The following is a 22273-nucleotide window of genomic DNA, read 5'->3' on the forward strand; positions in this document are numbered from 1 at the left end:
GGGCCAGGGGTGACTCTAGAATTCGTTTGTACGATATGGGTATCAAATGAAAGGTGTTAATGAGTATTTTAAAAGGGCGTGGGCCTTAGTTCTATAGGTGGACGCCTTTTCGAGGTATCGCAATAAAGGTGGGCCAGGGGTGACTCTAGAATGAGTTTGTACGATATGGGTATCAAATTAAAGGTATTAATGAGAGTTTTAAAAGGGAGTGGTGGTAGTTGTATATGTGAAGGCGTTTTCCAGATATCGACCAAAATGTGGACCAGGGTGACCCAGAACATCATCTGTTGGATACCGCTAATTTATTTATATATGTAATACCTGCCAAGATTTTAAGGGTTTTTTATTTCGCCCTGCAGAACTTTTTCATTTTTTTCTACTTAATATGGTAGGTGTCACAACCATTTTATAAAGTTTTTTCTGAAGTTATATTTCGCTTCAATAAAACAATCCAATTACCTTACCATGTTTCATGCCTTTTTTCGTATTTGGAATAGAATTATGGCATTTTTTTTCATTTTTCGTAATTTTCGATATCGAAAAAGTGGGCGTGGTCATAGCCGGATTTCGTTCATTTTTCATACCAAGATAAAGTGAGTTCAAGTAAGCACGTGAACTAAGTTCATTAAATATATGTCGATTTTTGCTCAAGTTATCGTGTTAACGGCCATGCGGAAGGACAGACGGACGACTGTGTATAAAAACTGGGCGTGGCATCAACCGATTTCGCCCATTTTCACAGAAAAGAGTAAACGTCATAAAATCTATGCCAAATCTAACAAATTTGAAAAGGATTGGTTAATTTTTGTTCGACTTATGGCGTTAAAAGTATCCTAGAAAAATTAAATGCAAAAGGGCGGAGCCACGCCCATTTTGAAATTTTCTTTTATTTTTGTATTTTGTTGCACTATATCATTACTGGAGTTGAATGTTGACATAATTTACTTATATACTGTAAAGATATTAAATTTTTTGTTAAAATTTTACTTTAAAAAAAATTTTTTTTTTAAAAGTGGGCGTGGTCCTTCTCCGATTTTGCTAATTTTTATTAAGCGTACATATAGTAATAGGAGTAACGTTCCTGCCAAATTTTATCATGATATCTTCAACGACTGCCAAATTACAGCTTGCAAAAGTTTTAAATTACCTTCTTTTAAAAGTGGGCGGTGCCACGCCCATTGTGCAAAATTTTACTAATTTTCTATTCTGCGTCATAAGTTCAACTCATCTACCAAGTTTCGTCGCTTTATCTCTCTTTTGTAATGAATTATAGCAATTTTTCGGTTTTTCGAAATTTTCGATTTCGACTTATATAGACTTCCATATCTATCTCGATTCTTTTATATATGTACAACCAACCGTTATCCAATCAAACTTAATATACTCTGTGAGCTCTGCTCAACTGAGTATAAAAAGGATCCGACTGAGATGCGTGCTATTCACTTTAATTTTGTTGATAGTTTGTAGTTCTTTGGATATTATATTCCGATTTGTTTGTTTATAAACATTAATTTTTGGCATATAACTTGTAGATTCACAAAATAAAATAAAATCAAGCAACTTAATTTATTTATTATAGCTAAAATAAATTATTTATTCGTGTTACTGTCTTCGTCTCGCTCTATTAGCCTAAAGACATCTGCGATCTTAAAGACAGGTTGTCGCAAGAATTATCACATCGACCAAAATAATGAAGTCCATGCAATTAATACCGAAAATATGTACCCGCCCGAGTCTTTTTATATAGCATTTGGTAAAATTTACTAATAAAATGAATAATAAACTTTTTCGCATTAAGTATTAGCGCAGGCTGGGTAAAATTTGGATAGCTTCTAAAATGCATGTGCAAAAAAAAAACACCAAGTATGTACCTAAGCCTCACGACGTTTACTATCTAGTTTGAGCGCTGAAGACCTCTACCACAAGTAGAGCATCGAGCGGAAGAAATATCAGGCTCTTATACTGTAATCCTGCTACATGACTCATAACGTGAAAGCTTTACCAGCTTCACTCTTCAAGTTGGCTCGTCATAGGCGCGATGTGTAAGACAGTGGTGATAAAAGGAGTGAGTTTCTTTTTTGCTTTTTAAAATCGAGTGGTTAACAGGCTAAAAAAAATAAAGGGTTGCGAAAAATGTACAAAAACAAATTACTGGGTACTAATTTAAAATTGGCAAATTTAAAGTAAAGTTCCTACTGTGGTCAATTATCTATTTAAATCGCTGATTTACTATTTCCCATCATTCGACGCATTAGACCTTATCTGTGTTTCCTAATTTTGTGATTACTCGCAACAATTCTTGTAATTTTTTCACACCTATTTTCTCTGGTCTTTGAAATTTGCTTAAAATAACTTTACTAAAAATAAATATATTTGTAATCGTTTCTCGGCTTATTTTTTCTTAACTAAGTAACTAGGAACAATATTTAACCACGAGAAAAGTTCAATCTAAAGATCAACTATGGGAGTTCGTAACTTCAATCTCTACACATCCGCTCAAAACCCAACAATACAAATCTATATAGACTAAATAATATTCAATATACAGTATAGTATTTGTATAATGATGCCTGATTTAGAAAAATAAAATGATTTTTTGGAGAATTTTTTTTCTTTCGCAAGTACGATGTTTGAAATGAAATGTTGAGTTCTTTCTCGAATGCCAAAATTCGTAGGTGTTTGTATGTTTTTTTTTTTTGAGTAAGTAGCAATGCATGTGATGTATGCACATTATGCTGGTCCTTATTTGTTCCGAACAAAGAGTTTAAAATACTTATTTTATGTAACAAGTAGTACAAAAAAAATATTTTAGATCTTGAGATCAGAGCGTCGTCCCAAATAACTTTATGCTTGGTTTTCATTAGGCCAAAATGACTAACATCAAAAACTGCGTCAAGTCGAACCGCTGGTCAGTTGGGATCAAACGTGTTCCTATTATACCATATTACTAACTCAGGGTCGATAAAGCAGTGCGAGATCACAATCCACGCTAAAATGTTCTGTTCATTTATATCGCAATCCGTTTCATTATTTCCCGTTGTTTCATTACGCCGTTGGTGGGACGTCAGATGGCAAACGAAAATAAATTGCCAAAAAGCTACGAAATGAAATTTTAATGTCAAATTTGCCATACCGTTGTGTAGTTGTCGTTTTCACTTATTAGTAAATTCATTTGTCGCTTAGTAGCATAGTACAGGTTTACAAGTATGATATGTATGAGAAGGAAACAATTCCTTTCTCTTTCTAACACACTGCAGTTTGACACTTCGGTCAGTGTCAAACTAGCGTGGAACCTAGTGGAACCTGCGTGGAACATGAGTTTGACACTGAACGGAGTGTCAAAATTACCGGAGTTGCTTTGTCGAAAGGGACGCAGGGAAACACAAAAAGGATCAGAATATCAGATAGGGGTTGCTGTGTTGGTAAATTTTTTTGAGCGAATTTAGTAGGGCATTTTAAGTGCACCTATGTGGGTCCTACAGAAAATTATAAAAAAGTCTTCAATTGGGGTATCTGAGGACGCGAGCATTAAGAATACAAACAAGGGTGCTAAGATTTTCTCATCGGCAGCGTCTGTACACCTCTAGGTGCGGCTGCAGCTCGCTATATAAACGTGCCAAGTAATATTTTCACCCCCGCTGAGCGGGTTGTGCGCCGGGCTTGGGACCCGCCACGTAAAACTATACTCCAATGAAATATAACAACAAGCCTCGGATAAATGCACTCTCTATTGATGACGACCATGGCAAACGTTTGAAGGACAATGAATTGAGGGCATGCACCTGGAACGTCCGCTCCCTGAATGGGGTTGGTGCAGATGCCCGGCTGGTTGATGTCTTCGTCAAAGTAAAATCTGACATCACCGCCATCCAAGAAATGCGTTGGATGAAGCAAGGAAGAAAGAAGATCAAAAATTGTGGCATATATTGGAGTGGCCATACGAATAAGCGCAGTTTCGGCGTCGGATTCGTGGTGGAAGAGAGACTTTGTCGCCAAGTGCTGGCGTTCACGCCTGTGGACGAGCGTCTCGCCGCTATCCGAATAAAAGCAAATTTTTTAATATATCATTCATCTGCGCCCATGCGCCGACAGAGGAGAAAGACGATGAGGTGAAAGACATTTTTTATGAACAATTAGAACGCACATACGAGCGCTGCCCCCGTCATGATATAAAACTCGTTCTTGGCGACTTTAACGCCAAGGTGGGCAAAGAAGGTGTTTTTGGCCCTACAGTCGGAAAGTTCAGCCTACACAATGAAACTTCTCCTAACGGACTGAGGCTGATTGACTTTGCCGGTGCTCGAAACATGGTCATATCCAGCACGAGGTTCATGCATAAAAAGATACATCAAGCTACATGGCTGTCTCCTCGCAATCAGATCGATCACGTTGTGATAGACGAACGGCATGCCTCCAGTGTTTTAGATGTGCACACGATCCGAGGACCTAACATCGTCTCGGACCATTATCTCGTTGCAGCCAAAATACGCACTCGCCTCAACGCGGCTAAAACCAAGGAACAATAAACACAAGGAAAGCTAGACGTCGAAAAGCTTCAATCACAACAGACTGCCAATGATTTCGCAACTCGACTCTCACACCTGCTCTCTGAGAGCACAACTCATCCTGAAGGAATACGGGAGTAGTGGGAGCATATCTCCAAAGCACTTCGTACTGCCGCCGAGGAAAAAATTGGTTACCGGTGGCCACGAAAAAACAACTGGTACCATGAAGAATGCCGCGTTGCAACCGAAAGAAAAGACGCTGCCTACAGGGCTACGTTAAAAGCGAGCGCGAAAAAAGGAGTGTGTGAACGCTATCGTGAGTTGAAAAGGGAAGCGAGACGCCTTTTCAGGAAGAAAAAAGCAGAAGCAGAAAGGCGTGAGTGCGAGGAGCTTGAGCTGCTAGCCACCAGGAATAACGCCCGAAAATTCTACCAAAAAATACGGCGACAGACGGAAGGTTATAAGACCGGGAAAACTCCTGTAGGAATGAAAACGGCGACCTTGTAACTGATGTCCAGAGAGTGCTTAGATTATGGAGGGAATACTTCTCTGCTCTCCTAAATGGAGGCAGCAATTCACCGCGCAGAGATGAAGAACCCGATCCCGCAATCGATGTTGATGGAATATATGTCCCCCCGCCCGATTATGACGAAATTAGAATAGCAATAACCAGATTGAAAAACAACAAGGCCGTGGGCGCTGATGGATTGCCTGCGGAGCTATTCAAGTTCGGCGGCGAGGAGTTGGTAAGGTGCATGCAGCAGCTTCTTAGCAAAATATGGGCGGACGAAAGCATGCCCGACGGTTGGAATCTAAGTGTTCTTTGCACAGTCCACAAGAAGGGGGATACTGCAAAATACACTAACTATCGTGGAATCAGCCTTCTTAATATCGCATATAAGGTCCTTTCAAGTGTATTGTGCGAAAGATTGAAGCCCACCGTGAACCGGCTGATTGGACTTTATTAGTGCGGCTTCAGACCTGGTAAATCTACCATAGACCAGATTTGCACAATGCGCCAAATCTTGGAAAAAACCCGTGAAAAGAGAATCGATACACATCACCTCTTCGTCGACTTTAAAGCCGCCTTCGACAGCACGAAAAGGAGCTGCCTATATGCCGCTATGTCTGAATGTGGTTTCCCAGCAAAAATTATATGGCTGTGCAAAATGACGTTGAGCAACACCTTCAGCTCAGTCAGGATTGGGAAGGACTTCTCCAAGCCGTTCGAAACTAAACGAGGTTTCAGACAGGGTGACCCCCTATCGTGCGATGTCTTTCATTTGATGCTGGAGAAAATTATACTAGCTGCAGAACTTAACCGCACTGGAACAATATACTATAAAAGCGTGCAATTACTGGCATATGCTGATGACATTGATATCATCGGCCTAAACACCCGCGCTGTTAGTTCTGCTTACTCCAAACTGGAAAAAGAAGCGGTAAAGATGGGTTTGATGGTGAATGAGGACAAAACGAAGTACCTGCTGTCATCGAGCAAAGAGTCAGCGCATATGCGCCTTGACAACCACGCTACTGTTGGCAGCCATAATTTCGAAATAGTACCGAAGAAGATTTAATGATGAGCTGTACGAGCTATACGCAGACATCAACATAGTCCAGCGAATTAAAACGCAGCGGCTGCGCTGGCTAGGCCATGTTATGCGAATGAAAGATGATGCTCCGGCCAAGAAAGTGTTTCTATCGGAACCCGCCTATGGAAGCAGAGGTAGAGGGCGGCCCCCACTACGTTGGAAGGACCAGGTGGAAAACGATTTAAACTCCCTTGGTGTGACCAATTGGCGCCGGTTGGCGGAGCGAAGGAGCGACTGGCGCGCCTTGTTGGACGGCCATAACCGTTTAGACGGGTAAGCGCCAATTAAGTAAGCTAAGATTTTCTACCCGTTCAAAAGTTCTCCGCGAAAGTTTGAAACCGAGGTCGACTGCAATAACCCGTCCAAAAATGTGGAAAGAGATCCTAAAAGACGCGTTTTGTCAATAATCAATAATCCAGAGCGAAAAAGTATTCGAATTATTGGAAGCGAGGCAAAAACGCGTCTATTAATACCTCCCCCGACGGTTTTGGTCGTGTTTTAGCAATCGTCCCCGGTAATAAAGTATCACAATTTGTTAATTAAAATTGTCAAAAACATATGGATTTTAAAGAGAGATGTAATTAAGTGCTCGTTTGAAAGTAAATAAGATATTTCTTTGTAATTTTACAATAAAAATTTTACGCAGTTTTCGTTAGCAGCTACACAATTTTTTTTTTAGGGCCTAAGAAGTACAACAGTACCAAATAGCATCCACAAAAAAAAGCGAACAAGAACAAGCATTTTATCAGGTGAGCGTGGCTGTGTATGTGCGTGCTGCTACATATCCTACTTGTAGACCTGTACTATGGCTTAGTAGTTAAAGCCGACGCCAAACACATTTAACGTTTTACGACACTGTTTTCATTGATGTGGCCAAGCTTGTGGTCAAATTTGACTTAGTGAAAACAAAGCATTAGAATGTTTTTGTACAAACATGGGTATCAAATTAAAGCTGATGATCGGGGCTTTAATACAAAGTAATTGATTACGAAATCTCAATTGTTTCCCGGATAAGGGGTATTTGATTGAGTTTTTGTGACATGAATATTAAACGGATGATATTGGCAGGGGTACTAAAAAATATTCGTTCTCATTTTAAGGTCTTAATTTCTTTAGGAGATATTGAACAAAATGTGTACCTCTATATTGCGTTTCTATAATTGGGTACCTATATAATAAATGAGTTATACAAGGGTACCAATATATCCATATTTCCAGTATATTCAATAGGTCTGCGAATAGGTACACGGTAAGAAATTTGATCCTAAATTTTAAAACATACATCGATTAAAGCAACTTTTCTTGCCAAATTCTAAATCATTCAATTTTCTATTCTGTTTCTTTTTTTATTGCATTTAAATTTTAAACATAATTGAAAAATACGCACAAAAACATCCAACTCTTTTAAAACAAACCCAAAAAATTTCAAAAATCTAAGAATAGAATTTGTTGTCACTTCTGCACTTGAAACAAAACCAACAGTTTGAAAAATCTTAAAATTAAAACTTGTGTGCACCTCGAGCTTTGAAACAAACCTTAAGGGTATAAACTTGGTGCTGAAATTTTAAAAATAAAAAATTTCATGTGTGAAAAGTGTTAGAAATCATAGATTCTTTTTCGAAACATATGTTATGACATGTTCTTTTTGCAAAGATGTGATAGCTCAATCAATAGTTAGGGCAAGCTACTAGAATCCGTCACACAGCGGTTCGAAACCCGGTCAGCGTATAAGCTATATTTGAAACCAAACATGGTTTAGTTAACTATATTTCATACTGCTGGTTGCTTAGGATCATGAAATATAGACCAAAACATCGATCCGGGTAACACTAAGATGTATTAAATGAGAGTTGTGGTGCGGGTTTTAAAACACATGCCCTCGGCTGGGTTTTTGAGATTTGGGTTTATTTAAATACCTTAACTTCTTCAGAAGATAACGAAATAAATTGTGGAACCGCGGTAACCCTACAATGTATTTTTAAAATGTAGAAATCAAACGAAAGGTATTGGCGAGGATATTAATATACCTCGGTTTTAATTGCAATATCTCTCTTCATTTCAGATATGTCGTACTATATATGAACCTTATTACTATTTGAAAACGATATCAAACGAAATTATCGTTGTGGGTATTAACATACTTAGGTTGATTTTTATATCAATTCCCTAAAAATTGAATCAAAATGTCTTTTAATGGTTTCCAGTTTTTGTTGCATGTTTTGTGGTTTTTGTTTGTTTTAATACGGTGTTGCTAATGGCTGTATGGCGTTTTCTTCGGCATTGATTTTGTTCCAAATAATTTGAGACCACATTTTCCGAACGAATAAAAACATCCGGAAACTCCGTTTTGAATGAGTAGGTACTTCTTTTTATAAATTTGCCAAATTATTCATGTGGTTGAAAAACAGCTTCGTCCAATTATTGCCATAACTTCGAGGATAGTAAAATTATTTAAAATAATGGGTGTGACACCGCCAATAAGACCCAAATATTTAATAACATATTTTTGGAGCTGTTCGTGATAACTGCGGAACCAATTATCCGATTAGATTTAAAGTTAATTTGTGGGTACCGTATTCTATGATATCTTTATGCGGTACCCACTTTGTTGAGGAGCGTACCAGTGTCCGACCTATTAAAAAAAAAAGCGTATGATGCAACTTGCTTGAATATTGGTTCTTAGGCAACCTTCCAAATAGTTTATACTTCTGATATTTATCTTTGCGAGAAGTAGGCCAGGGATCGACCTATCATAAAATATCTCATAACTGTTATAATTGAAATGAATTCAGAACTATTTCACGGTCTCGTTTGGATTGTATTCGGTTTGATTCGTTATTTGCTGTAATTGTTGTTAAGGACCACCCTAATGCACGTACATATACACACATGATTGGAAGTATATACAATTTTCTAATATAAGTATGTAATTAGTAGTTATATATAGTAAAGAAATGAAACGAACATGTTAAAAGTATAACTGTATATTTGTAGCTAATAATGAAGAGACATTCAAAGGCAATCAAGTATTTAGTAGTGTTAGATAACTAAGGTAATCATTACAGTGTTGGAAAATGAAATTAAGAAAGTGTATAATCTGTTATAAAATAGTAGCAATACCAAAGCTAGCTGTATTTGTATATTAAGTGTGATGTATAACTAAGTTTAAAAAAAATAGTAAATATTTTATGTATAGGGAATGTATCTTTAATTAAATTTTAATTTGTATTGTAATTAATTAAGTATAAATAATATAAGTATTACATATAAATAGTTTTAGTAAGTAGGAAAGTTGGTATGTGTTAAGTTTTAGTGTTGTTGGGTGAGTAACTTACATTGACATTCTGATTCACTTGACTCTGAGTAGTTGTGGGTTTTGAGAAGAGGCCACCGAGCAGCCCACCTAATATGCCAGTGCCTCCGTCAGGCTGCAGTGCGAGTATTATAGATGAATGCGTTTGAGTTTTATGAAAATTGTTGTAAAATGTTTGTTGGTCTTTGATTTTTTTTTTTTACAAATGGGTTTGAAAACTGAATCTATTGACTGTTAATGTAAATATGTTGAATGTATGTTTTTAATTGAAAGTATGCTCTATAAATGGAATTATTGACATCTATTTGTGAAATCTGAATAAATTTCTGAATGAATCAAATTTGACTTAATGTTTTCGAAAACGATTTTAATTTTTGAAAATAAGTTTAATTTTTTTTAAATAATTATGCAATTCGCTTGCAAATTTATAAAAAAATCAATCAAATTCGAACGCAGTCAACATGCTGACACATTTTATAATTTTTTTTTATCCTACATGTAAATTTTTTAAATACAAAAAAAAAAATGCTCCCAATTTCATATACATACAACTTTCTGTACGAAACATTCCCAGTTTTTCAACTCGGAATAAAATAGACGGACTTAGAACATGGGACTCTTAAGATGGGAACACAAAGCGAGGTTTCGGATTTTTTTGTATGGGCAAATTGTTATTGTAAACATGGTGCATTTATAATTTGTTGATTGAAGTAAAATTTAAAATTAAATTAAAAAAAAACTTTCTTGCTTAAGTAGAACAATCGAGCAAGAGCTTATATAATGACAGCAAAACAAGTTAAATTAGGGGAGTATTTGAAAAAAGTAGAGTAGTTAAAGGAAATGCATTATAGTTTTGTTAGGGGATTAAGAAAAGTGGCAAGAAATGCATGTGAAATTTGAAGAGAGAAATGTTCATGGAATTACTGTTTTATTGATGTTTGCTGCAATTAGAGTTCTTCACATACAAGCAAAAGGCCGACGTCTTAACGTACTCGAAAACATGGAAATCTACAAACAGAAAACATTCGACGGTAGAATAATAAACGAACAGATAAACATAATTTCTTACACAATATTCGAGCCCTTAAAACTTGTTTACAAGAAACAAAGTAGTCACATAGATACAACAGACAAACAGACAACAACAAATAAACTCAAAACAACTAACGCACCAAAATAACAAACCCACAAAGAAGGTCAAACGACTAAAATTACGGATTTTTACCTGCCTCAGTGAGCCACACAAATCGATCAGTACAAACCACAATCGGTTCTGAATGAACACACAGCACATACACGTAACTAAATATACATAAGAGTCCGACAATACCTGCTCATGTACCTACGAACTATAAATACAGGACAAACGACAACAACAGATCAGAACGAAAATCGACACTGACGATGGCACAACGCCGAAACCGGTTTGTCTCAAAAACAAATTTGACAAGGGATGACGGAAAATCGTTCCAATATACATCGTTTATCCACCCTGTCGGAATATCAACAAAACAAAATAAGGCTGAGAATTCTTGTTCTGTGAAAAGTGAAGAAAATTTTATAAATTTTGTTTGAAATCTTTTTCATTTCACCACTTCACAGAACCTGAGTTGCTTCCAGGATTATTTCTGAGTTTACGAACCAAAGTCATAAGTCTTCAGAAAACCTGCCCTGAAGTATACTAATGTCATTAAAAATATCGGATGGCCGTTGGAGTACTCGAGAGAAAGTCGTCCCTGAGTTTTTCAAATTGAAACATTTAGCGCTTAGGAACTTTCAGAGTGAAATATGTTAGCCTAATCTTATTGGGTTAGTGAAAGTGTAGGACACTTCGGGGAATAATTATCAAAAACCAATCGAATTTAGAGAGATTTAAAATGTGTACTTTTTCACACTAAAATGAATTATCAATACAAAGCATACTCAAAAATTTCAGTTAAAAATGTTTATGAACATAAGAAAAAAATAAAATTTTCGAATTCTTTCGACAAAACAATCATTTAAGTTTTTTCAAGATTGACGAAAATAAGATTACTTCACAATGGGGACTGTATGAGGCCACAAAATAAGTGGACAAAGGCACGCCACAGGGTGGGACGCTGGTTATAAACCAACTGCTCAGGCGGTTCTACGAGGGATTGGTAAAAGTTAGTGTTTTCCTACAATTAGCTCTTTGATAGATGGGGCACCTAATTTCGGGTTGACCGCCAAACCGGAGAAAACCGATATGGTGTTGTTTACTTAGTGGTACAAGGCTTAGTGCCTGGGGGCAGCTTATATTTTGACAGCCAAGTAGCAATTAAGGCAATTATATCGCATATCACAAAATCTAAAAGTGTGTTAAAGTCTAAGCAATCCCTGAAAAGAATCGGGATAGGTAGAACCATATATCTATATTGTGTTCCTGGACATATCGGCATAGATAAGAATGAAAAGGCAGATGAACTAGTTGAAAAGGGCGCACCCCTCGAAGCTTGCTACGTATACGTCCCAATCAGGGCCAGTATTACGTGTTACGATCTGTGATCGCGGATCATTTTTTAAATCACAATAGCTCTTGAAAAGTGGATCGGATTAATGGCATATTTGTACTAGTGACAAATAGTATTCGCTATATGGATTCTTTATTATAATTTTTAAAAAAAGTTTGACAGTTGCATAGTTATTGTTTGAGTGAAATTGGTCTTCAGTCACTGATCGAATTACGTAATACGCACCCAGATGGGCGAGATTAAGATAAGGCGGGAATTGCGCATGAACGACCAGGCGGAAAGGCGTGGACCAAGCGCAGGGCTATAAAAAATACTTTTTCATAACTTTCTGCAGCTTCCAATGCTTGTGACATCTCTTCAAATTTCATGTACGAGATTTCATACACCGAAAAATATGCATAACTGCAAAATTAACAACTTTGGATATTGTTTAAATTTATTTAATCAACCTTTTTCATTAAAAGGGGTGTAACAATTTTAAGTGCATAGCTTTAATTTTTTTTGTTTGGGTCGAAAAGTGTAAACAACAAATTGAATTAGGTTATGCTGACAAAAATTTATGCAATTAAATTTTTATAATGGCAAATTTAAAAAAAATTGTTTCTTAAAAAAAATACGTTTGGTGCAAGCGCAACTTAACAAACTTTGATAAAATTTACAGAAAAATATTTGTGTATGTAACTTAGGAAGTAACGGTGCATATAATGTTTTTGAAATTCTTTGAAATATTAAAAAAAATAGTACTCGGTTAGTAGAGCGTGCTTGTAGAGTTTGTGCGTGCTGTGAAAAAATTATAATTTCAAAAGTGGTTTTGCATAAGAAAAGTGGATTTCCGTAAAAAAAAAGTTCAGACCACCTTGTGTCCTTTAATTCATGTTCGTATGTATGTATATACATGTTTTATGTTTGTTGTTGCATACAAATTATGTACAGCGCATATGAACTTCAATTATGGACATTTCATTTACAAATCATTTTTTTTTGTTTTTTAGTGTATTTTAAAAGTATCAAACATTTAGAATTCAAAATTAAAAAAAAAAAAAATTATGAATTTTCCTAATAATAAAATATTGTTGAATTTTTGAGCTGAAGGCCAAATTAAATAAAAACACAACTTTTTGTATTTTAGTTGTATAATTTATTCTTGTCGATATTTCGTCTTTATTATAAAGCCATCTTCGGTACTAGGGGTATAAAAAACAAACCATTAGAAAGTGTTCATCACAATATTTACGTATATATGTACATATAACAAGAGACTTACTCATATAAATATGTTCGATCGACTAAATAAGCTTGAAAATTTTGGCTTTCATTCTACTTTATTGTCAGGGGTAAAATCATATCTAATAGATAGAATTAATTATGTTGTTGTTGATGGCGTAAAATCATTTTCATATAGAGCTACCTCTGGGGTTCCTCAAGGTAGTATCCTTGGTCCTCTATTCAATGATTGCTCAGAATGTTTTTCCTTGTGTAAACATCTACTTTATGCCGATGATTTAAAAATTAAAAAAGAAATAACAAGCTGCTCTGATATTGAAATTATGCAAAATAGGGTTAACAAATTCCAGGAATGGTGTGATCGAAATATGCTAATGATCAATATCGAAAAATGCTGCTCGGTTACCTTCGACAAAATTAGATTGCCACTCATATCTTCGTACTCTATTTCTGGCTCTGCCTCAGTTCTAGTTATAAAATCAAAGACCTTGGGGTTATTTTTTACTCGAATTTCACTTGAATTACATCATACTGTGACGAATATTAGTGACACTAAGTGATACTCCCATCACTAGTCTGATGCTAAGTGGAAGTATCACAGACATATATGCCGTCATCCAGTGAGTCTTACAGCTCCGGCTCATGCTAAATTCTCACGGGAGTGCTCTGGATTATTGGGAGACTTGAGAAGTAGATGTCGTGATATTTTCGCACACGTGAAATGTGATAGGCAGATGTCGCCGATGTTTTTCATTTAGCTCATACGGCGAAAGGCAAAGTAGTGACATCTATTTTTGAAAAAGTAGGTTTATTAAAGGCAGCGTTGCCAAACTAAAGAAAAGTAATTAACAAATTAACTGGCTCACAAATTGAACCAGACTTCTATCTGGATTTATCTGTCTCAAATCGCTGTTGTTGCATTTACATGCAAAATTGTTTATCTGGCTCAGGCTCTTTGCCACCGGATGATGGCTATATTCGCGCATGGGCTATGCGAGAAGCTATAAAAATCGTGCATCTGGAGTTATAGCTCAGAAATTTATAGCTGGTAAACGAGTAGTAAATTCTATAAATAGAAACGCTTAGAAGTATGCGAACGAGGAAATCAGAGAGTACAAAAGGAGGTAAAGCTGAGAGTCAGAATGAGTTTGATTTAAGCACGCTATCTGTAGAGAAGTAGAAGTGTTATTTTGAAGTACTTTAATATAGGCAATTTTTCATTATTGAACAGTGGGGTTATTTATTCAACAGTTTAATGATTCGGACATTAGAGAAGGTTGCAAATAAGCGGAATTTCCCAAAATTCGTTACAATACCTAAAGCATATTCCTCTCTAGCTTTCATTAGACGAAATGGTTCAGAATTTAAGGATCCTTATTCTAAAAAATTACTGTTTAGTATATTTGTAAGGTCCAAATTGGAATATGCTCCTATAATCTGGAATCCGTTTTATGAAGTGCATTCCAATAGACTTGAACGTATACAAAAAAAGTTTCTAAAATTTGCATTATCCAGTATTAGATTTAATATGCCTATTCCGTCTTATGTTCCGCGGTGCAGAGTGATCTGTCTGCATACTCTTGCCAGTAGGCGATTGATATCTGGCTTAGTTTTTATTCGAGATGTTCTCAATGGGACTATTGATTGTACGTTCTTATTGCTTTGTATTAAACTCAATATTCCAGCTAGAAACTTGCGACATCATGATTTATTTGCTATTGACCCCTGCAAAACCAGGTATGCTCAAAATGAACCAATTATCAGACTACTAGTGGAATTTAATTTGTTATGTAGAGAAATAAATTTAGTTATGTTTGTAAATCCCAATGTATTTAAAGAAAAACTTTGTATGTACTATTTTTAGTATAATTTAAAACCTATGTAGGTCTTAGTCTGTAAGGTTTCTAAACCATAGACTTAATAAATAAATAAATAAAATAAATTAGCAGTGGACAAAAATCTGTGCTTGTTGTATATATATACGTAAATATTGTGATGATACTTTCTAATGGTTTGCCTTTTATACCCCTAGTTACGAAGATGGCCTTAGAATAAATCCGAAATATCGATAAGAATAAATTACACAACTAACATACAAAAACTTGTGTTTTTATTTAATTTGGCCTTCAACTCAAAAATTCAACAATATATTATTTAATATAAAGGCTATTAATTCTTATCAAAATATTCCAATTAATTTTATAATTTAGTGCACAGCGCTTTATATATTATGTACCGTGTTTTTATTTTAGTTTGTTTTTAGTCGGAGTATGTTTTTCAAAAATTTTATTTTATTAACTTAAACATGAATGTTTTGACGGATTCGTGAAATACACGGCGGAACTATACAAAGTGGCAGCGGGCGATATACATACAGTGAATAAAAATTCCATTTACTTTGTTTTTATAAAACAGATGGACGAATGTCAAAATTGTATTGCGCCGCAAGTTGAATTGTCTCATCATATTACAACAGTACTAATCAGCTGATTTCTGACCGTCACCTGTATGGTTCCGCCATGATGATATATCAACTTATCTGGGCTGTTGATTCGAAATTTTTTTGACAAAAACCAAAATCGATTTATCAGAAATGTTTTCAAAATTGTCCTATCTTAAATGGAGATGAAACTATCCTCAAAGGAATTGTTTGATTCAATTCTAATTCTACTTTTGAAAATACTCTGTGATACCACATTCTTCAAACTAAACCTTATGTGGGCCGTTTTTCAATATTCTGTTCCGATTTATCCGAAAAATTCAGTACACAAATTCCCGCAAATTTTTCCTGTTTTTTTTTTAAATCATATTTTATGTTGTTTATCTTCATTAAACTTCACACAGTTTTAAAAATACATTCCAGGCGAATCACTACTTCTTTATAAAAAATGCGGGTCATAAGGCATTCTGAAACTGTCAGCCGAGATAGTTGCACCTTTCCAACAGCCGCCGATTTGTTTTCATCATTTTTTGTATTTGAGTTTATATAAATTTCAGGTAGTTTAAGCATTGTATAGCTCACCTGTTGTCCCGGCTGTCCGGGCTGTTGTTGCCCAGGTTGTTGTTGTTGCCCCTGATGCATTTGCTGATTCGGATCATAATGATGCGGATCTTGACCCATCATATGTTGTTGCTGTTGCTGCATATTTTGCCCGGTCATACCCATTTGGTCGGCTATGCCTTGTTGCAATTGCTGTTGCCCAATTCCAATTTGTTGTGGGCCTCGACGGCCTACGGCATTTCGCACTGTATCTGTAAAATAGGTAAAACCAAAATTATCGAAATGATCTGGGTACTTCTCTAAAAAGTGCTTAATATAGTAGTTTAGGATATGGATAAAAGAATAAGTAAACAATCCTAAAATACGACGCCTGAATTTGGCCACTACATAGAAGCAGTGCCACATACTTCAATATAATAATGTTCCTCTGGCTCTAACGTACTGTGAATCCATCTTCCTCGATCGACCTACTCTCTTTTCGCACCCTATTCAGATTCTCTTTATCATTTTATCCTCTTCCTCAATCTGTTTCTCTGTTTCAACCTCTTTATCTATCCCTACCATAAATAGCTTTCATATTGGTCGATATTTCCAGACCCTAGCCACCTATCTCTCTCCTAAAGAAAGTTCCCAACAATTTCTGTCTTCATTTAGTGCCTAAAGCTATAAAAGAGCAAATTCTTTGTCAGTGGTATGTTCAAATCTCGAACAATGGACTTAAAGAGGTACCATTAAGATCTATTAGGAACCTAGTTCTATTATAATTTATGAGTCATACGTCAATATGAACAGCCTGCATTTAAGTTCCAGTATTCATATGGCAACAGCTTTGTCGGCGAAAGCAGGCAGAACCATCAACATCAATAGCACTCCCCAAAACCTTTGGGGAATGTCTTTATCGTTAATACAACAACAGCCAGTAACTGCAAATGTCACTCAATTAGTTTATTTCGTCTTCAGTGGTCTTTCTTTTAGGGCTACTAGTTCTGCCTGAAAGATACTGCACTACTACCGGCTACCTTGTACTTAAAAAAAATAAAAATAAAAACGTAAGGCGCGATAACCTCCGAAGAGATCTAAGGCCGAGCTTCTCTTCCAATTTGCGTCGTGCTCCTCTTGATTTTCCCTACAAATTGGCCGGACGGGACCTATATGTTTTATGCCGACTCCGAACGGCATCTGCAAGGCAGATGAGTTTTCACTGAGAGCTTTTCATGGCAGAAATACACCCGGAGCGCTTGCCAAACACTGCCGACGGGCGACCGCGCTTAGAAAAATTTTCTCCTAATTGAAAAACCTTATTTCTAAAATTTTGATGTTGCTTTGCCCGGGAGTTGAACCCAAGGCATACGGTGGGATAGGCGGAGCACGCTACCATCACACCACGGTGGCCGCCTTGTACTTAGGGAGGACTATAATATTGAACAACTCATTCTTGGTGTTTGGCGGCTTACAGTATTAAGATGTGTTCCGGTTGCTTTTAGAGGGATTAACATCACGAGCTGTTAGTGCTTGTATGGTGCAGCCTGGCAAATGCGTATCCACTAGAAAGTCGAACATTCTGCGCTACACTCAGAGAAAAATCGTTGTAAAATGAACGAAACAAGTTCAAAATTAAGGACATTCGTTTACAAAAGCCTGTTAAGTACGTTTTTTCTTAACTCGTGACTGATGGGCTTGTTTTAAGAACAGCTTTTCCAAGCACACGGTTCGTATTTCATGACCACTTTGGTATTCATGTGTGAACCTTCTTTCAAGCACTACTTGGGCTTGATTTAAGATTTTTCGTTCTCACGCTTCGAGAATGATTTGTGGTCGATTTAACAGTTTTCGGTCTCCATTCAAGAACGATTTGTGCTTGATCATTGGTGGGAGTGGAAAGGTACCATTTATTTATTTTTTTTTATTAATAAATATTTTTTTTGTCAGTAATAAATCATATTAATAACAAAAAAAATTATTATTAAAATTCCAAAAGATTAGAAAAAACGCATAATATTGAGAAACTCTTATTTGATGATGGAATCTGAATATATATTTAAAACATTGCATATGTGAATGAAACTCAACGAAAAATAAGAGTTAAAAAAATAGAATACAAATAAATTGTTTTAAAAAACTTCAGAGTTTGACGGTGATCGAACACGCGCCACACGATAGCAACCGCAACATCATAGCCGCTGGGCCACTACAGCTACTTGATAGCTTGTGCCAAATGTTGTATTTAACATAGTAATACACCCGAATTATACTGTTTCTTTTTTCTTGAACTTAATTTAAGAACATTCTTCTTAATTTAACAATATTGTTCTCATTAATAGAACATTTGTTCATATTTTAAGACCAGCCGTTCTCTTTTCAAGAAAATGGTTGTCAGTTTAAGATCAAGCTCGTTGATTTGAGAACAGGTCGTTTGTTTTTCAAGAAAAAAAAAAAGTAAGAACATGAAAAGCTTGAATTGAGTCCGGTGGTGCTGGATTTTAGAACAGCGTTTTTCTCTGAATGTAGATGACGCCCAACTTTCGTAGGATTTTTAGAACATTCTCTAGCTTATTAGCCTCAGATTAACCCTCTTTATTTTCACGGCTATTCTCTCGTTAGTCCCTTTGGGCTTTCACGGCTGTTTAATTAAATCTTTTTAAGTATAGTTAGCGACCCTTGTTGGACGGTCATACCGTGTAACGGTCAAGCGCCAATTTAGTAACTATGTTACTAAGTATAGTTAGACTAATTAGCCGACCATGGGAGGACACCTGCGTTTCTTTACAAGTCCTACACTAAGACCGTGACGATTTCCGTTGGGATTATATTGTAATAATAGTTTTTGCAGGTGCAATGCTAAACAAAATTATGAAGCCCGAGCTTTTTTTTCGAACGGGCGTATAAAGAAATACCCCACTAAACATCTGCGCTTCCCAATGCAGTCGGTTCTATGTACCGGAGCGACTCGGGATTTTTCCCGACCAAGGACTGTCATTTCAGTGTGACCCCATTTAATTTGTTTCGTCCCTCTCACAAATTGTCATCCTCCCAGCAGCTCCTTGCAGCAGGACTGCTCCATACTCTCTTACTCCGAGAAGGCATTGAATCCAATACGGGTCCGTCTCCTGACCCCGGTCCTGAGAAATGGTTTTGCTGCATCTGCCGGAAAAGAATCTTTTTAGGACGGTCATACTCTGTTCAGTGTGTCTCGTCCAAGGGATGGTTGCATCGGACAGGTTGTTCTGGGCTTGATCCCAAAACCCGACGTCCACGTAACTTTTATAAATCTTTTGTGGCTCCTTGCTGTTCACGCCCAAGGACGCCCCGTAGTCTACGCCTAAGCGCCCCCCCACTACCTTCCAGCAGCCCCGCTGCTCTGCAAGCCACAACAAGTACCCGCTGCTGCTCGCGCCCACGGCGCCAACAACTCAAACAGCTGATACCACTCATAACTACTACCTTCGTAGTAGAGTTGGTAGCAATGCTGAGCATCAGCCCCTGCCCCCGTCTTCCCCCCCCCCCCCCCTCTTTTCCGGCAGCAATCGTGCAGGTCAGGGAAACATACTCTTAGTCCCTACCTCCGTTTGCACCGTCTGCCAGCACAGAATATATAGGTTTGCGACATCCGCCCAATGCAGCTCCTGCCTTGGGTGGTGCCACTTTCCTAGATGTTCTGGTCTCCGCGACGGCAACCCCCCGACGGGTTTCATCGCTCCATGTTGCCAGGTCGCAAACCCAAATCATCCGGGTACCCCAATGCTTGCCCAAGGACGCACAGTCCCAGGGCCACAACAGCAATTGCGTCCTGGCCTTCCACAACCCAGGCGTAGTCACCCGTCACTTACCCCCAGAGTGGCGGCGTCTCCCCTTATGCACTTCAGAATTCTGCAGTTAAACTGTAATGGACTAACTGGGAATATTACGGAGATAGTCGATTTCATGAAGCGGCACAACATCCGCATTGCTGCGATTCAAGAGACTAAACTCACAGCAAGATCTGCATTGCAGACCTGCTTTGGGTATAATGTCCACAGGAAAGACCGCGAGAGCGGAAATGGAGGCAGCCTCGCGTTTATCATACACCACTCTGTGCAATATTATATATTTGATCCTGGCATCGACCGCAGGGACAGTGTCTTAGAACGTCAAGACCTATCTGTCCGGTCAGGCGATGCAAACCTAGAAATCATCAACCTTTACATCCCTTCTGCCACCTGTTGCCCCAGTGGATACCGCCCTAATATCAGGGCCTTACTCACTGGCAATAATCGCATTATCTTAGGCGATTTCAATGCCCATCATGATCTATGGCATTCAAACTTGCGGGCGGAGATGTTGGCGGATCAAATAGAAGAAACGACGTTCTGCACAATAAACGGAGACGCCCCCACACGTATGGAAGCTGTATCAGCTCGCCAGATATCTCAATCGTGAGCGCAGAACTCGTAAACTGCGTCAACTGGCAGCCGATGGTAACATTGGCATCCGACCACCTGCCCATACTTATTTCGCTCGAGCGTACCGCCGACTTCATCGTCACTGAAAAACGCACTTTCATAAACTTCAAAAAAGGAAAGTGGGAAGAATATAAATCCTTTACAGACAACCGCTTTGCTGCCCTCCCTATCCCGACTGATGCCCGCCAAGGGGAGCGTGCCTTCGGTAAGGTCATTGAATCCACCTCGGCACGTTTCATTCCCGCCGGGAGAATTCCCGAAATCCGGCCCCACTTCCCGGCGGAGGCCGCAAACTTAGCGAGAGTACGTGACCTAATAAGACAACTTGATCCAGGCGACCCCCAAATAAGGGATATAAACCAACGCATCAGATTGCTTGTGGATGAACACAAGCGGGCGAAACGGGAGGAGCACCTAAGAGGTTGTAACCTCTCTACCGGTGTGGGTAAACTTTGGTCCACCGTAAAGGCCCTATCGAATCCGACTAAGCACAAAGACAAAGTTTCCATCGCCTTTGGCGACAAAGTGCTGTCGGATGCGAAAAAATGCGCGAGCGCTTTCTGCGGACAATATATAATGCATCCTACGGTCGACAAAGATAGACGGAGAGCCAATAGACACGCACATAAACACAAATTCAGCGCGTCACCAATCACCATCACCGCTAAAGAGGTTGTGGACGCCATTGGTCGTGCTAAACCATCCAAAGCAGTGGGCCCAGACGGCATAGCCATGCCGATGCTTAAAAGCCTAGGGAAAGAGGGTTTCAAATATTTAGCGCATGTCTTCAACCTATCTCTTTCCACCTTTGTCATACCCGAGAAATGAAAAATGGCCAAGGTGGTCCCGCTACTAAAGCCTGGGAAACCAGCTAACATAGGTGAATCGTATCGTCCGATATCTCTCCTATCGCCAGTGGCAAAGACTTTGAAGCCATTTTGCTCCCTTATTTCCAAGCAAATTTGCAGCTAGCCCTCATCAGCATGGCTTCGGAAAACTCCATAGCACTACCACCGCGCTAAATGCCATTAGCACCCAGATAAATTGCGGTTTAAATCAATACCCCCACCATAGAACAGTACTCGTAGCGCTAGACCTATCAAAAGCTTTTGATACGCTCAACCATGGCTCGTTGCTGCAAGACCTGGAAGGGTCTACCCTTCCCCCATGTCTTAAAAGGTGGATCGCAAATTATCTGGGTGGTCGGCTGGCATCGGTGCAAGTTAGAAACGAAACATCAAAACCAAGGAGAATTAAACAAGGGGTGCCACAGGGTGGTATCCTATCCCCACTTTTGTTTAATTTCTACATATCTAAGCTACCTTCACCACAGGAAGGAGTCACAATCGTTTCCTACGCCGATGATTGCACAATAATGACCACAGGCCCCGGCCCCAAAGATCGATGCGCTATGCAATAAACTAAACGGCTACCTCCCTGATCTCTCCAATTTTTTCACCTCGCGAAACCTGGCATTATCACCGACTAAATCTTCCGGGACCTTATTTACAACATGGACGTCCCAAATGTCGACTATTTTGAACATCCACGTCGATGGCACGACGCTACCGACTGTCCTACACCCCAAAATCTTGGGTGTGACGTTTGATCAGGATCTACATTTTGGTGAGCACGCAGCCGCAATTGTTCCAAGAATTCAGAGCCGTAACAAAATCCTCAAATCCCTCGCTGGCAGTACCTGGG

At 38.2% G+C, this 22273-nt stretch overlaps 1 protein-coding gene across 18 annotated transcripts in view; it reads right to left on the reverse strand.

The window, feature by feature from the left end:
- Nucleotides 1-22273, reverse strand: part of Rbp (RIM-binding protein) — a 233080-nt gene that overhangs the window by 57620 nt on the left and 153187 nt on the right. For 14 of the 18 annotated variants that reach the window (XM_067759463.1, XM_067759452.1, XM_067759451.1 and 11 more), the window contains 2 exons: nt 16152-16381; nt 9436-9528 (listed from right to left, as the gene is read on the reverse strand). In XM_067759463.1, the coding sequence (XP_067615564.1) occupies nt 9436-9528; nt 16152-16381 (323 nt within the window). The remainder of the gene's footprint in view (nt 1-9435; nt 9529-16151; nt 16382-22273) is intronic. The other 4 variants (XM_067759465.1, XM_067759461.1, XM_067759460.1 and 1 more) reach the window with 1 other exon arrangement.

The sequence above is a fragment of the Eurosta solidaginis genome, chromosome 1, assembly GCF_040869045.1.
Source record: "Eurosta solidaginis isolate ZX-2024a chromosome 1, ASM4086904v1, whole genome shotgun sequence".
NCBI lineage: Eukaryota > Metazoa > Arthropoda > Insecta > Diptera > Tephritidae > Eurosta > Eurosta solidaginis.